General features: G+C 49.5%; 1 protein-coding gene across 22 annotated transcripts in view; it reads left to right on the top strand.

Annotated features, from left to right (window-relative positions):
- Positions 1 to 14955, top strand: part of PTPRF (protein tyrosine phosphatase receptor type F) — a 617705-nt gene that overhangs the window by 537423 nt on the left and 65327 nt on the right. For 14 of the 22 annotated variants that reach the window (XM_038412822.2, XM_043520354.1, XM_043520352.1 and 11 more), the window contains 2 exons: positions 10819 to 10845; positions 13650 to 13767. In XM_038412822.2, coding sequence (XP_038268750.1) covers positions 10819 to 10845; positions 13650 to 13767 — 145 coding nt within the window. The remainder of the gene's footprint in view (positions 1 to 10818; positions 10846 to 13649; positions 13768 to 14955) is intronic. The other 8 variants (XM_043520355.1, XM_043520361.1, XM_043520358.1 and 5 more) reach the window with 1 other exon arrangement.

The raw sequence follows: 14955 nt of genomic DNA, 5'->3' as shown, positions 1-14955 counted from the left end.
TCATGGCGATTGAGTCCTACTGGCAGTGCACTGTCTTTTAATGTGCAGCTAGCAGAAGACGATGGCCAGTAGTCATATTGCACCGTCTTCTGCCGAGCACCCAGGAGGTGACGATGTCTAGCAGTCGTACTGCACAGTCTGCTGCCAGCAAGATCTATAAAGATAGATGAACTGGCTCAAAACAAGAAATAGACCAGATTTGTTTTGTATTCATTTTCTCCTCCCTCCCTCCCAACGGCCTGCTAAACCCAGTTTTGAGTTCTACCCTTGAGGTTTTGAGTTCTATCCTTGAGGCGGCCATTCAGTTTCTCGCAAAGCCACCCACTTTGTTGATTTTAATTCCCTGTAAGCCAACCCTAGAAGCCATGTCGTCAGTTGCCCCTCCCTCCATCAAGACAATCAGCAGACAATCGTTTCGCGCCTTTTTTCTGTGCAGACACCATACCACGGCAAGCATGGAGCCCGCTCAGATCACTTTGGCAATTAGGAGCACATTAAACACACATTATATGCAGCACCAGAACCTGGCAAGGTGAGACTGGGCGAGTAGGCGATGTCAGCGTGGTTACGAGAGAGATGAGGACATGGACACAAAGTTCTCTCAGAGCACGGGCCCTGGCAATGTGGGCATCATGGTGCTAATGGGGCAGGCTCATGCGGTGGAACGCCGATTCTGGGCCTGGAAAACAAGCACAGACTGGTGGGATCGCATAGTGTTGCAGGTCTGGGACAATTCCCAGTGGCTACGAAACTTTCACATGCGTAAGGGCACTTTCATGGAACTTTGTGACTTGCTTTCCCCTGCCCTGAGGTGCAAGAATACCAAGATGAGAGCAGCCCTCACAGTGAGAAGCGAGTGGCAATAGCCCTGTGGAAGCTTGCAACACAAGACAGCTACCGGTCAGTCGGGAATCAATTTGGAGAGGGCAAATCTACTGTGGGGGCTGCTGTGATGCAAGTAGCCAACGCTATCAAAGATCTGCTGATATCAAGGGTAGTGACCGTGGGAAATGTGCAGGTCATAGTAGATGGCTTTGCTGCAATGGGATTCCCTAACTGTGGTGGGGCCATAGACAGAACCCATATCCCTATCTTGGCACCGGAGCACCAAGCCAGCGAGTACATAAACCGCAAGGGGTACTTTTCAATACTGCTGCAAGCACTGGTGGATCACAAGGGACGTTTCACCAACATCAACGTGGGATGGCCAGGAAAGGTACATGATGCTTGCATCTTCAGGAACTCTGGTCTGTTTCAAAAGCTGCAGGAAGGGACTTTCTTCCCAGACCAGAAAATAACCATTGGGGATGTTGAAATGCCTATAGTTATCCTTGGGGACCCAGCCTACCCCTTAATGCCATGGCTCATGAAGCCATACATAGGCAGCCTGGAGAGTAGTCAGGAGCTGTTCAACTACAGGTTGAGCAAGTGCAGAATGGTGGTAGAATGTGCATTTGGATGTTTAAAAGCGCGCTGGCGCAGTTTACTGACTCGGTTAGACCTCAGCGAAACCAATATTCCCATTGTTATTACTGTTTGCTGTGCGCTCCACAATATCTGTGAGAGTAGGGGGGGAGACATTTATGGTGGGGTGGGAGATTGAGGCAAATCACCTGGCTGCTGGTTATGCACAGCCAGACACCAGGGCAGTTAGAAGAGCACAGGAGGGTGCGGTGCGCCTCAGAGAAGCTTTGAAAACCAGTTTCATGACTGGCCAGGCTACAGTGTGAAATTTCTGTTTGTTTCTCCTTGATGAAACCCCCTGCCCTTTGGTTTACTCTATTTCCCTGTAAGTTAACCACCCTCCCCACCTCCCTTCGATCACCTCTTGCAGAGGTAATAAAGTCACTGTTGCTTCACATTCATGCATTCTTTATTAATTCATCACACAAATAGGGGGATATTTACCAAGGTAGCCTAGGAGGGGTGGTGGAGGAGGGACAAGGCCACACAGCACTTTAAAAGTTTAAAACTTATTGAATGCCAGCCTTCTGTTACTTGGGCAATCCTCTGGGGTGGAGTGGCTGGGTGGCCGGAGGCCCCCCCACCGCGTTCTTGGGCATCTGGGTGAGGAGGCTATGGAACTTGGGGAGGAGCGCGGTTGGTTACACAGGGGGTGTAGCAGCGGTCTGTGCTCCTGCTGCCTTTCCTGCAGCTCAACCATATGCTGGAGCATATTAGTTTGATCCTCCAGCAGCCTCAGCATTGAATCCTGCCTCCTCTCATGACGCAGCCGCCTCCTTTCAGCTTCAGCCCTCTCTTCGCCCGCCACTTACTCTCTTCAGCCCGCCACCTCTCTTCCTGGTCATTTTGTGCTTTCCTGCACTCTGACATTGTCTGCCTCCATGTATTCGTCTGTGCTCTGTCAGTGTGGGAGGACAGCATGAGCTCAGAGAACATTTCATCGCAAGTGCATTTTTTTCGCCTTCTAATCTTCGCTAGTCTCTGGGAAGGAGAAGATCCAGTGATCCTTGAAACACACACAGCTGGTGGAGAAAAAAAAAGGGACAGTGGTATTTGAAAAGACACATTTTATAGAACAATGGGTGCACTCTTTCACGGTAAACCTTGCTGTTAACATTACATACATAGCACGTGCTTTCGTTACAAGGTCGCATTTTGCCTCCCCCCACCGCTGGCTAACAGCGGGGAACATTTCTGTTCAGCCATAGGCAAACAGCCCAGCAGGAATGGGTGCCTCTGAATGTCCCCTTAAGAAAAGCACCCTATTTCAACCAGGTGACCATGAATGATATCACTCTCCTGAGGATAATACAGAGAGAGAAAGAACAGATGTTGTTTGAATGCCAGCAAACATACACTGCAATGCTTTGTTCTACAATGATTCCCAAGTACGTGCTACTGGCCTGGAGTGGTAAAGTGTCCTACTATGGTGGATGGAATAAGGCTGCCCTCCCCAGAAACCTTTTGCAAAGGCTTTGGGAGTATATCCAGGAGAGCCACGAATGCCAGGGCAAATTAATCATTAAACATGCTGGCTTTTAAACCTTGTATAGTATTTTAAAAGGTACACTCCCCAGAGGTCCCTTCTCCACCTGGTGGGTCCGGGAGGCAGCCTTGGGTGGGTTCGGGGGGTACTGGCTCCAGGTCCAGGATGAGAAACAGTTCCTGGCTGTCGGGAAAACTGGTTTCTCCTCTTGTTTGCTGTGAGCTGTCTACAACCTCCTCATCATCGTCTTCCTCGTCCCCAAAACCTGCTTCCGTGTTGTCTCCATCTCCATTGAACCATTGAAGGAGTCAAACAACACAGCTGGGGTAGTGGTGGCTGAACCCCCTAAAATGGCATGCAGCTCATCATAGAAGCGGCATGTTTGGGGCTCTGACCCAGAGCGGCCATTGGCCTCTCTGGTTTTCTGGTAGGCTTGCCTCAGCTCCTTAAGTTTCACGCGGCACTGCTTCGGGTCCCTGTTATGGCCTCTGTCCTTCATGCCCTGGGAGATTTTCACAAATGTTTTGGCATTTCGAAAACTGGAATGTAGTTCTGATAGCACGTATTCCTCTCCCCATAGAGCGATCAGATCCCGTACCTCCCGTTCGGTCCATGCTGGAGCTCTTTTGCGATTCTGGGACTCCATCATGGTCACCTCTGCTGATGAGCTCTGCATGGTCACCTGCAGCTTGCCACACTGGCCAAACAGGAAATTGAAATTCAAAAGTTTGCGGCCTTTTCCTGTCTACCTGGTCAGTGCATCTGAGTTGAGAGTGCTGTCCAGAGCGGTCACAACAGAGCACTCTGGGATAGCTCCCGGAGGCCAATACCATCTAATTGCGTCCGTAGTACCCCAAATTTGACCCAGCAAAACCGATTTCAGCGCTAATCCCCTTGTCGGGGGTAGAGTAAGGAAATGAATTTTAAGAGCACTTTAAGTAAAAAAAAAAAAAAAAAAAAAAAAAAAAAGAGCTTCGTCATGTGGACGGGTGCAGGGTTACATCGATTTAACGCTGATAAATTTGACCTCAATGCCTAGTGTAGACCAGGGCTCATACCATGTCGGTATTTCACAACACCTGAGCAGCTGTTCCATAGCCAAAGATGTACAAAGGGGATAGGCAGTCGTCGTTAATTAACTGTCATCTTGTCTTGCTGAAAGACTTATCCATCCTAGGCCTTGGATACACTGGGACGGTGTTGGTTTGTCCCAGGTGTTTTGGTTTGTTTGTTTTTCACACAGAAGTTGTGATCAAGCAAGCAAGTTGCTTGGGGTTTTTTGGCACTGTGGAGCGCTTGTCAGTCTTTGCATTATGTGGAAAGTTCATTGCTAGCTGTGGATTCTCCCAGGTACTTCTCCGAGCTACAGATCATGCCAGTCCCCTCCATTTCAGGGAAGTCCCATGGAGTGAAATTAGAAGGGAAGCTAAGGCAAGCTGGTAATTGTCAGGAGGAGTATTGCTCTCCAGGAACCAAGTGGCTGGAGAAATGAGCTGATAACCTTGCAAGGAGAGGTCTTCTGTGAGTGATTAGGAGAGAACTTTCCCAGCACAGCATGAGGTGCCAGCAAGGTGGAGTTACTGATCACTGCTTGTGCAGAAATGTTAGGCTCTTCCAGGTGGACAGGACAGGGATGAAGCCTTTGCTAAGCAGAGGCCGCCCACTCAAACTTGAGCATGTGGAATTTGGGGAAAGTAACATTTTTATAAGTGCAATCAAAAGGATTCACTGGGACCCCTATTATGAAGGGCAAGACACAAAGGCAGTTGGAATCCATCACATTGGTGCTGTTCAGCTCCCATAAAAGATTTATTCCTGAGCACAAGAAGAGAATTAAACTGATTGCATATCGGGGGTCAGAGAGGAAATTTTCTTCCAGGCATGTGGGCAGGGCCCTTCCTGGATGATATGCTGATTGTGAGTGGGAATAGCCTAACCAATCAAGGCCCTGCAGTGGTATAAGTTATTGCTGCTAAAACTGACTCAGAATTGGTCACTGTTTGAAGCTGAGAAACACAGAGAGTAACTGAAGACAAAAGGCAGAATAAAGGGCAATGGAGATGTTAGTTATTCAGATAATAGAGAGCCACAGTGATCCAGAACCATTTGAGCTGGGCAGGAAGCAAGCAGTGAGGCAGCAATCTTGGTGCCAGAGAGTGTTTGTTTTCCTTTGCCAACCGCCTTAGTAGGGACTGTAATTGGTTGTTCGAAAGGTCCTGTGGTGGAGTCAAGGCCTCTCTTCTGCCATGGCTATGCTATGACTGATTTTCCCATTGAAGTTCTTTATATTTAAGTAAATGTTTAGTCTGTGCCCTCACCTCCGAATGACAGACAGCAGGACAGAGTCAGCACCTGGCCGTGGGGAAGACCTCGAAGACAGCAGCAGGTGCTGCGGTATTGCAGACTTTGGCCTGAGCACAACTACATGGCTGGTCTGCATCTCCCATATGGGCTCTGCTGGTGGTGCAGGAGATAAATCCAAGGCTGGATGCTGACAGGGTTCTAGTTTGTGTGGGGCTCCTCTCATCCCCCGTTCTGTTCTTGTGAATGAAGGCTCCCTGTCTCTGGGCTGCTTTGGGAGAACCCATGAGAGCATGGAAGGAGAGCAAGTGACTTGAAGCAGAACTGTTTCTTTCACTAGTGCTGGGTCTGTGGCCCCTGAGTCTTCGTGGCCTCCATGCACAGTCTGAGAGAGTGTGATCCTTCCCCCATGGAGTTCGGAGTCCTGTGGCTGCCGGAGATCGGCGACTCTAGCTTCCAGAGCAAATGGGGAGCCCCATCCACTTTCATGGGGTACCCTGCCCCCAGGCAGAAGACCTCCCACTCTCTATGTGCTCTGTGAGCAGCAACCCCGTTCTTCCCTTCCTCCTGGGCAATCCTGGACTTGTGGGTATCTCCAGGAGAGAGGAGTAGGATCCTTCTCACCTCCCCAGTTGCCAGTAACCGATCCATTATGCTGCAAATCCACATAGTGAGCCAAGGTGGGACCAAGCAGATCACCCCCAGAAGATGACTGGACATCAGCTTGTTGTTTTGTCCTCTGCCCCCATCTATGGGCTCAGATTCAACACAGAAAGAGGGAGCAGCTGTGAACGTACATGTTCTAGATTCCAATGCCAGGTAAGTGACCGGTGATTTTGGAACATCTGGTATGGAGGACGTAAGCTGCAAGTCCCGGGGATTGGGTGGACATTCAGATCAGACTGAGCTCTGATCCCTGCTCCTTACAGACATGCAGCAGAAAAACGGTGGAAGATGGGGAGCTGGGTGCTTTGGAAAGTGATCCTTCCCCCAGACAGCTTTCCATGGGACTCGCGCTCAGCTCTGGAATTGGCATGTGTCCTTGTGGGCCTGTATGATCGGCCGTTGTGTTTCCTTTGGTGCTCGCCCAGCCGTGGAGATGGGCCATTTCTGTCACTGGGGCGCTTCCAATGTCTCTGGCTCTCCGCTCTCCATGAGCCTTCGCCAGACATGCTCCTCCAGCAGTTTTGGAAGCAACGCATTAACCTCCCCTTGTGTTGACCCTCTGCTAACCAAGGAGGGCTTCCCCAAAGAGCTTCTGGCTCTGGGAACCAGCTGGCCACACTGGGAGTGAAGAGAACTGGCTGTAGGGCAGAGCGTCCTGGCTGCTGCTTCGACTGCTCTGTTCTGTGCTTCAGCCGTGGAGCACGTACAGTCCCAAGGGAGATGCTCATGGTGAGGCTGAGTGCGGATGGCACAAAGCCATGCTCTGTCCATCTGTCCGGCATTCACAGACCATCTCATGTCCTGCCAAGCTTCTCAAAAATAGCAGAGGAGTGAAAACAAGTTCTCTCTGAGTAGCGTGCCTGGGAAATTAGCGAGCCCCATTTCCCTGTGCCCTCCCCTCCGGCCACCCTGCACAAGCATCAACAAGAAGGCCTGTACCGAGCCCCTCCTGCTCTGCCCGGAGGGTGATTTGCAGAGAACTCTGGAGCAGGAGGTAATAAGACGAGGTAAACCACTGGGGTCTCTCTTCAGCCCGAATTCTGAGCAAGAGCTGCACGTAACAGAGATCTCACTGTCGCCACTGTGTTCAGTGGACAAAGAGGGTCAAAAATCTGCCTTTCACAGGCAAGCTAGTTGAGAAGGGCCCTAAATCCGTGCTTTTGCCAGAGCCGTGGTCGGGGAGGCATCCGTTTCCTTGGAGAGGGACATAACTGCGGCGCACCGTGCTGAAGTGCAAAATGAAATGTCGTAAATGCATTGCCGCGGCCATAAATACAGGCTGTTAGCTTTAGCACTTCTCTGTGCCATCTTGCCTCCTGCATGCAGCACCATCTGAATCCCGTTTATCAAGGCTTCTGCGTTCTCAAGATCAATTTTTCTTACTCAGCACCCTTAAACACTTATGAGGTAATTGAGCTGGTTTAGGAGAGAAATGTTTTTATCTGCAGGTGATATTTTTGTAATGAAACTGAATTTATAACTGAGTCTGTGGCCAGGCGTGGCATCTCAAACATGTTCCTACAGGATCTAGCCCCACTCTCATCTGAAAGAAAATTACAATATGCAGAAGATGTAAATTTAAATGGCTCCACCATTGTAAAAGTTCATCCTCAAATCTCCTGTATACAGCTATTGCACGTACATTGTTAGCTTATTACACCCCCCCCCCCCCCGTGTGGTGTGAGGCGGTTAGTGGGGGCACCGGCCTTCAGAACCTGCGTCTCCTCCATTGTTCAGCACATAGGCATGGGGTTGGCTGCTCGGTGGTGCTGCTGCAGGTGTTCTCATTCGGAGTCTGGACAAACTCCCAAGTAGTATTTGGGATAGTGCTTTAATCAAGCGTCATAACATGCGTGTTCTCCCCTCCTGCCAGAGGTGCAGTGCTTGGAGCAGGAATGGATTCCTGAAAGGAAAAGCTGCCGGTCCTTTGATCCTTTCTCTAGCAAGACTTTAGTCAAGCTGCAGGCCAATGGAGTGACCTACAAAGGCAGTTCAGCTGCACACAGCACACTTCATCCAGCTTAGGATGGTTAGTACAGGTAGAACTTGAGCCAGGCAGAATGTAATTACTCAAGCTGGACTGAAGACAGAACACTGGCGATAACACCCAGACCTTGTGAGAGAGGATCTTTAATGATGGCATTTGGTCAGGACCTTGGTTTTATATGACATCTCTGGGGATGACCTGACCTCTTCCTTGAAAGAGACTTTTAAGATGGTTTACGGGCACAATTTTAGTTGCCGTATAATGCCATTCTGTAGGTGCAGTGTAATAGAAATTCAGAAGAGCAGTTTAGCCAATAGCTGGTTCCCACTGAATTTAGAGATTAAAACAGTAAAACGTTGAAGACGTGCCATGCATTTTAATACTCTGCGAGTTTACAAGAGCCCCCGTCATTCAGACATGGCCCAGTCTGTGAGAGCACCTCGTGGCTCTGTTAATATTAGCTCTTCTAGAGTCTCTGTGGCTCTCCAGGCCTTTTGCAAACATGAATGGGGCTTTGGGGTGTGAACCCTGCCTATCACTGAGGGCTGGGGGTGCGGCACAGAGCGGGGAAGTGACTCACCACAAATCAGCAGCAGAGCTAAGAGCAGAACTCTGATTCCTGACTCTAGTTCCTGTGCTTTAACCACTAGACAATGCTTCCTCTGGCAGACGCCATAGCTCATGTAACTTAATTCACTGCCTTAGCCAAAGGAACCTTGCCATGATATCTGTGGCCATTTCCTCTGTGTGCAGCCTACAAGAACCTAGCTGCCAGCATGTACAGTGGTAGCCTAGCCCTGCCTGAGGTTTAGTGACTGAGATGCCATTGGATGCCTTGCAAGCTCGAGTCTGTTTGTAGCGGTTATCAGAAATCTGTGTGCTCCCTCCCTAGGATGGCAGAGAGGCGCACTCTGCAGGAAATGTTTCAAAGCTCTTCTTCCTGCCACATGTGCATTTACCACTTGCCATTCTTTTGTTACACAGTAGGGGATCTTGATAACATCAGGATTTCTCATCTAAATGTTCAGCAGTTTTGATGCTCTAGTTTCCAGGCTTGCTCAGCCTGCGATTGTGTATGAGCTGGGGGCCTCCTTTGTACTGTGTGTATGTGAGGTAGGGCTCGCAGCTCAGTTTTGTATGGGCCTGCCACAGAGTGCCTCAACAACATCAGAATGGCCAGACTGGGTCAGACCAATGGTCCAGCTAGCCCAGTGTCCTGCCGGCCGACAGTGGCCAGTGCCAGGTGCCCCAGAGGGAATAAACAGAACAGGGCATCACCCAGTGATCCATCCTCTGTCGTCCATTCCCAGCTCCTGGCAAATAGAGGCTAGGGACACCAACCCTGCCCATCCTGGCTGATAGCCATCGATGGACCGATCCTCCATGAACTTATCTAGTTCTTTTTTGAACCCTGTTATAGTCTTGGCCTTCACAACATCCTCTGGCCCAGAGTTCCACAGACTGACTGTGTGTTATGTGAAGAAATACTTCCCCTTGTTTTGAACCTGATGCCCATTAATTTCATTGGGTGACCCCTAGTTCTTGTGCTATATGGAGGAGTAAATAACTTTTCCTTATTCATTTTCTCCCCACCAGTCAAGATTTTACAAGCCTCTATCGTATCCCCCCTTCGTCGTCTCTTTTCCACGCTGAACAGTCCCAATTTTATTAATCTCTCCGCATAGGGCAGCTGTTCCAGACCCCTCATAATTTTTGTGGCCCTTTTCTGAACCTTTTCCAATTCGAAGATATCTTTTTTGAGATGGGGCAACCACATCCTCATGCAGTATTCAAGCTGTGGGCGTACCATGGAGTTATATAGAAGCAATATGATATTTTGTCTTATTATCCATCCCTTTCTTAATGATTCCTAACATTCTGTTCACTTTTTTGATGGCCGCTGCATATTGAGCAGATGTTTACAAAGAACTATTCACAATGACTCCAAGATCTTTCTTGAGTGGTAACAGCTAATTTAGATCCCATCAGTTTGTATGTATAGTTGGGATTATGTTTTCCAATGTGCATTACTTTGCATTTATCAACAATGAATTTCATCAGCCATTTTGTTGTCCAGTAGTTTAGTGAGAACTCTTTGTAACTCTTCACAATCTGCTTTGGACTTGATTATCTTGAGTAATTTTGTATTGTCTGCAAATTTTGTCACCTCATTGTTCACCCCCTCCTTTGGATCTGCCTTCTTGCAGATGATGTAGTATCAAAAGCCTTTTGAACGTTGCATCAGCACTTCCTCTACAATGAACCCCTCCGTTATTTACTGTGTTAATAGCTCTGGTTTCCAATGAGAGACAATGGCTGGAAAGTCACCATATACAACACTCTGGAGCAGAGAGCAAACTCTGATTGGCTTCTGGGCCAAAAATCTCTCTCAGTTGCTACCTCTCTCAGTTCCCTGGGTGGTGGCAATAGGGGAAGCCCTAGTGAAGATAGCTCTCTAGGCAGCCATCATTGTCCAGAGCAGGTCTAGGTGACCCAGGGAGTATAACATTCAGACCTTATCTATGCCAGTGCTCCCCTGATTGCTAGCTCCAGTGGAACTAGCAGAAAAGGCAAGCTGTAGGCAAGACTGAAGAGAGGGAGGAACCCAGAGACCCTGTCTGCAGAGTTAGCAAGTGGTCACCTCTCCATCTTTGTGAGAGGGAAGCGGTTTGGCCCTGCTTTGTATGTGTTTTCTCAGCCCCACTGCACAGGCTGGCTGCATGTAGGGGATTGCACTGTATTCCATGTCTGTCCTTGGATACAGCCTGTGCTGAGTGATCCTCTTGTGTGTAAGTGTTATAACCCATACCCTGTCCTGCTAACCCAGGCTATTGTCATTCTCACCCCTTCCTAGAAGTCCTCCCTTAAAATTCTGTCTTCATTTTTCTCTCCTCCTTCCTTTCTCCCCCCATAGTGGAGGGCTGAGGACTCCATCGACCATGTAAGTACCACTCGTGTGTGTTCTAGTTTGGATCAGAGGGGTCTGGCAAATCGATGTATGAATTTTGTAGACATAGTGCTGTCAAAACATCCCTTTCACTCCCTTAATGAGGTTGGAGAGTTGCACTGTGAAGACTTCCACAAGCAGCAAATCCAGAGAAAATTGGCATTTAGATTGCTGCTAAATACAGAAAAGCAATTGACATTTTCTATAATCTCTGTTTCCAGCTTGTTGCAATGTAATTTTAGGCAGACTCAAGTGATCGACTCAGGAGGTGCATCCTACTCTCTGCAGTAGTTGGCTCAGCTAGCTGTATGGTAAAATCAGATATATAATCTTTAAACCTCATTGATCCGAGTTATGAAAAATAACCTACACGCTCAACTGTGACCTTTGAAACAGAGACTGTAATAGGAAAACAATTACATTTAAACAGTTAAATCCAGTTTTTCCCAAATAATTTTGAAATATAAATTTGAGCAACAAACTAGAAAATGACCTTTTTAGAGTCAGCAATTCAATTACACACCCCACTGTGGGCTTTCCAGGCCTAGTCCATTTCTCTCGCTGTTTAAACTGAGGAGTTTTGCTAGGAGTGGTTTTGTGATGACAGCCCTATGTTTCCATTGTGCAATCATCTCTTCCTTGATCCATCCTCATCTTACTTCCCCCTCCTCCGCTCCCCGTGGTATGCTCTTGCATGAGAATTTCTCTTTGCATGGATTTGGGAGAAGTTAATCCTTTTGGGAGGTTCCGAGTCTGCAAGTTCTTTGCGGGGTGCTCTCCGTGGCTCTGTGGGCACCAGTTGTCCTGCACACTTGCTCACTCTCACAGATGCCAGGTGTGGAGTGGAGGGGTGGAATTTCACTCATGCTCTGATTTTGATGTCGTTCTTATTGGTGCTTGTTGATTTGTATCTCTGGCTTTGCTGGTTCCACAATGACAATCCGGTGGCTTGGGTGAAGTAAGGCTGGGCAGGCACCTGGCAGGTGGTTCTGGATGGAATTGGGGGCCTGATGCTGCTGGTGTTTGGGAGACCAATTAATGGGAGAGCAGCAATGATTCCAGAACAAACAAACAAAAGATCCCTTGAAAGGCTTTTAAGGAATCCCTGGAAAGTAGACACGAGTCCCAGGAGGCATCCCGTCTCCCCACCCCCGCAGCACCAGTCCTCCCCTGGCCCCTTCACACATGATTCACCCTCTCTTGCCACCCTGTCCCATGTTATTCCTTGTGTTTGTTTTCATCCAGTAGTAATGCATCTCTCGTACCCTGGCCAGTAGCTTTACCGTGGTTGGGTCTGAAGAACTGAGCCTGTGACTGTGGCACGACAGAGAGTGGGGTCTGTCCTGCATGGCCCTGCTCAGCTGGGGAGTCAAGTGGGGTTTTGCCTTTCCAAGAACGTCCCTATGTTGTCCATTAGGCAATATGGACGAAAAGTGGGAGAGGCTGTGGGGGGCTCCACAGTGGAAGGTCCGATAGGCTTTGGTGGAGGTAAATCAGTGGCCCCTGTGGAGCGGGGATGCAGAGGGAACGCACCAGAGGCCAGGCTCTGTCCTACAGAGATAATTAGTGTGCACTGGGGTGTCCAGTCCTGTCTCCCACCCGACGTCACTTCTACAGCACTCCCTGCTCGCCTGTTAGCCAGGACAGCTTGGGGGGAGCTCAGCAGGGTGTTACAGCCTTGCCCTGGCCTAAGCAGCTTTCCCTGTCTTCTGGGGGCTATGCTTACCAAGGCAGATCCCATTCGTAACATCAATGACAGAGAAGTCCTAGGGGTCATTTTCCTCAGCCTGTCCGCAGAGTCTGTGCCCTCCTGGTACCCAGGGAAGGGTGAAGCTGGGGGTGGTGCTGCACGGCAGCGAGGCACTCTCGGCAGGAGCTGATAAGTTCTGAGCACATCATCCTCTCCAAGCCTCAGTTACTTCACTGCTAGCAGGGCCTTCTTCCACCGCCAGCAACATAGTGCTTCCGCGGCTGTGCCTTGGGGCAGCTGTTGGACTGAGCTGGAGTGATCCCAAGTTACTGCCCCCTGGCCAAGCCCGCCTCTGAGAACTTGCCCTATCTTGTGTATACATGGACCCTCCCTGGCAGCGATGCTGCAGCGGAGTTTCAGCCTGGGGTGGCCTGAGCAGCAATGCCCTGACAGGCCCATCTCTTGGACCGCAGCGGCTCCCCCACCCTGGGTCGTCTCCCAGGAGTTCCCAGCAGGATTCCAGGCACCTTCAAATTCCAAAATCAGCCCCAGTGAGGGTTGCACTGATATACCCTGAGCTGGCCTTCTGCTTTGGTTGGTGGCTTTGATTTGTTATGATCCACTTGCTGGATCCTGGCTGTCCCTGAGGGCTTTGCCTAGAATGCAGCTTCCAACCCAAACCTCCTGGAAACAGCAGCTGTGGAGGCAAGAATGGGGACGAGGCTCAGAGGATTTACTCAGAGCCGGTTAGGGATGGCCCTTATGCCCTCTCAGCCTCTGTTTCTAGGCAAGTTTGCACAGGTCTGGTGACAGCTTTGGATACAGGCACAAAACCCTGAGTGTCGAAGAGATGACATCTTTGTGAGAGAGGGCAAGTGAGATGTTAGAAATGGAGCCACTAGAATAAATGTCGTCATTGTGCCGTTAACTCCGCACGGGCGTGAGGTTAAAGACCTGCAGGGGGTGTGATGCACGAAACGAAACCAGCCGTCATCAGTGTCTCTGACTGAAACCCTTCAGATGCCGGGCCTCCTTTCTGTATCCCAAGCAGTAACAATATTAGTTTCTTGTTGCTTATTTTCTGCTCACCTTATGAATGGTCCCGCAGGAAACCATCATAGGAGGCCTTCTACCTGAAACCACCTATTCCGTCACTGTCGCAGCCTATACCACCAAAGGAGATGGTGCACGCAGCAAACCCAAAGTCGTCACTACAACAGGGGCAGGTGAGTGTGTGGTGCTGCTGGGTGGGTTTATGAAATTCCTTGGGACCTGACACACCTGATACTGCTGAGGACGCACCTTTGAAAGGAGTGGGCAGGATGGGGAACGCCATGGGGATTTGTACTTCTGCAGTGGGGGCAAAGGATGAGAGTGCAATCTGCATCCCTTATGCACAGGCTTTACATGTGGATCAGTTGTGCAGGGTTCACACAGAGCAGGAGTGCAGGCAGGAAATGGACAGACACTGAGAGGGCAAAAGGGGAGAAAAAGCAGCTGCCCTTTAGAGGAGATCTATGAAAACCTTTCAGCCTTAACGTACTCACTCAGTGCTGGGAGTAGAGAAGGGAAAGCCAGGTCCTAGACACCAGAGCTCACCCGACTCTGAAATGATGTCCTCCTCACACAGCTTTCTGATGCCCTGACACCTGGTTTGGGGCAGTTGGAGGGATTAGCCACGGTGGCTGTAGAGCCTCTTGCAACAGCCTTCATTGCGCTGAAGGGTTTTTGAGAGGCAGTTAGAAGTGGATCCAGCCTCTACATGTCACTAGACAAGCCCAGCTTAAACCAACACCTGCTGCTGCAGAAGTGCAGCAAAATGCCATATGCAGTCTCTGGATCCTGCTGAATCCAGCCATAGTTTGTTTCCAAAGTTCTACTGTCTAAACAGACAAGTGTATCCAGTGCTAGTGCCCAGAAGAGCCCAGGCCCTGGTTCAGGGATGTCACAAGAACACATCAGGCACTTGGCTTTTCTCTGGAAACATGATGGGAGCAGATTTGGGTGGTTGTTGGGAGAGAGGACCAGCTAGCCGGCATTGCCTAGTCATTCATTTTTGGATCACTAGCCCTGACCTACACGTGGTAGTCCTGCTGATTGGCAGACTAACCCCAGGCATAGTGTTTATTGCTCATTATAATGGGAATGCATTTTGCATGAATGGAAATCTGAGTTCCTGGAGCATGTAACCCAGGAACGGCTCACTCTCCATGCTGCTCCAGATGGCAGCAGGATAACTTCAGAGGTCAATTCCATTGTCAGCATCTCAGCTGCTCTCACCAGGACGTACATTCTGTTGAGTTAACACAGCTGTCCTGCAACAGGAGAAGCGTCCTAAACATCCCAGTGCTACACAGTAAACTGCAGCAGATCGTCCCGCCTCGGGATGCACATTTAAAGATAACGATATGTTG

The sequence above is a fragment of the Dermochelys coriacea genome, chromosome 8 (assembly GCF_009764565.3).
Source record: "Dermochelys coriacea isolate rDerCor1 chromosome 8, rDerCor1.pri.v4, whole genome shotgun sequence".
Lineage (NCBI taxonomy): Eukaryota > Metazoa > Chordata > Testudines > Dermochelyidae > Dermochelys > Dermochelys coriacea.
The sequence above is the reverse complement of the archived record's forward strand: the minus strand, read 5'-3'. Positions and strand labels throughout refer to the sequence as shown.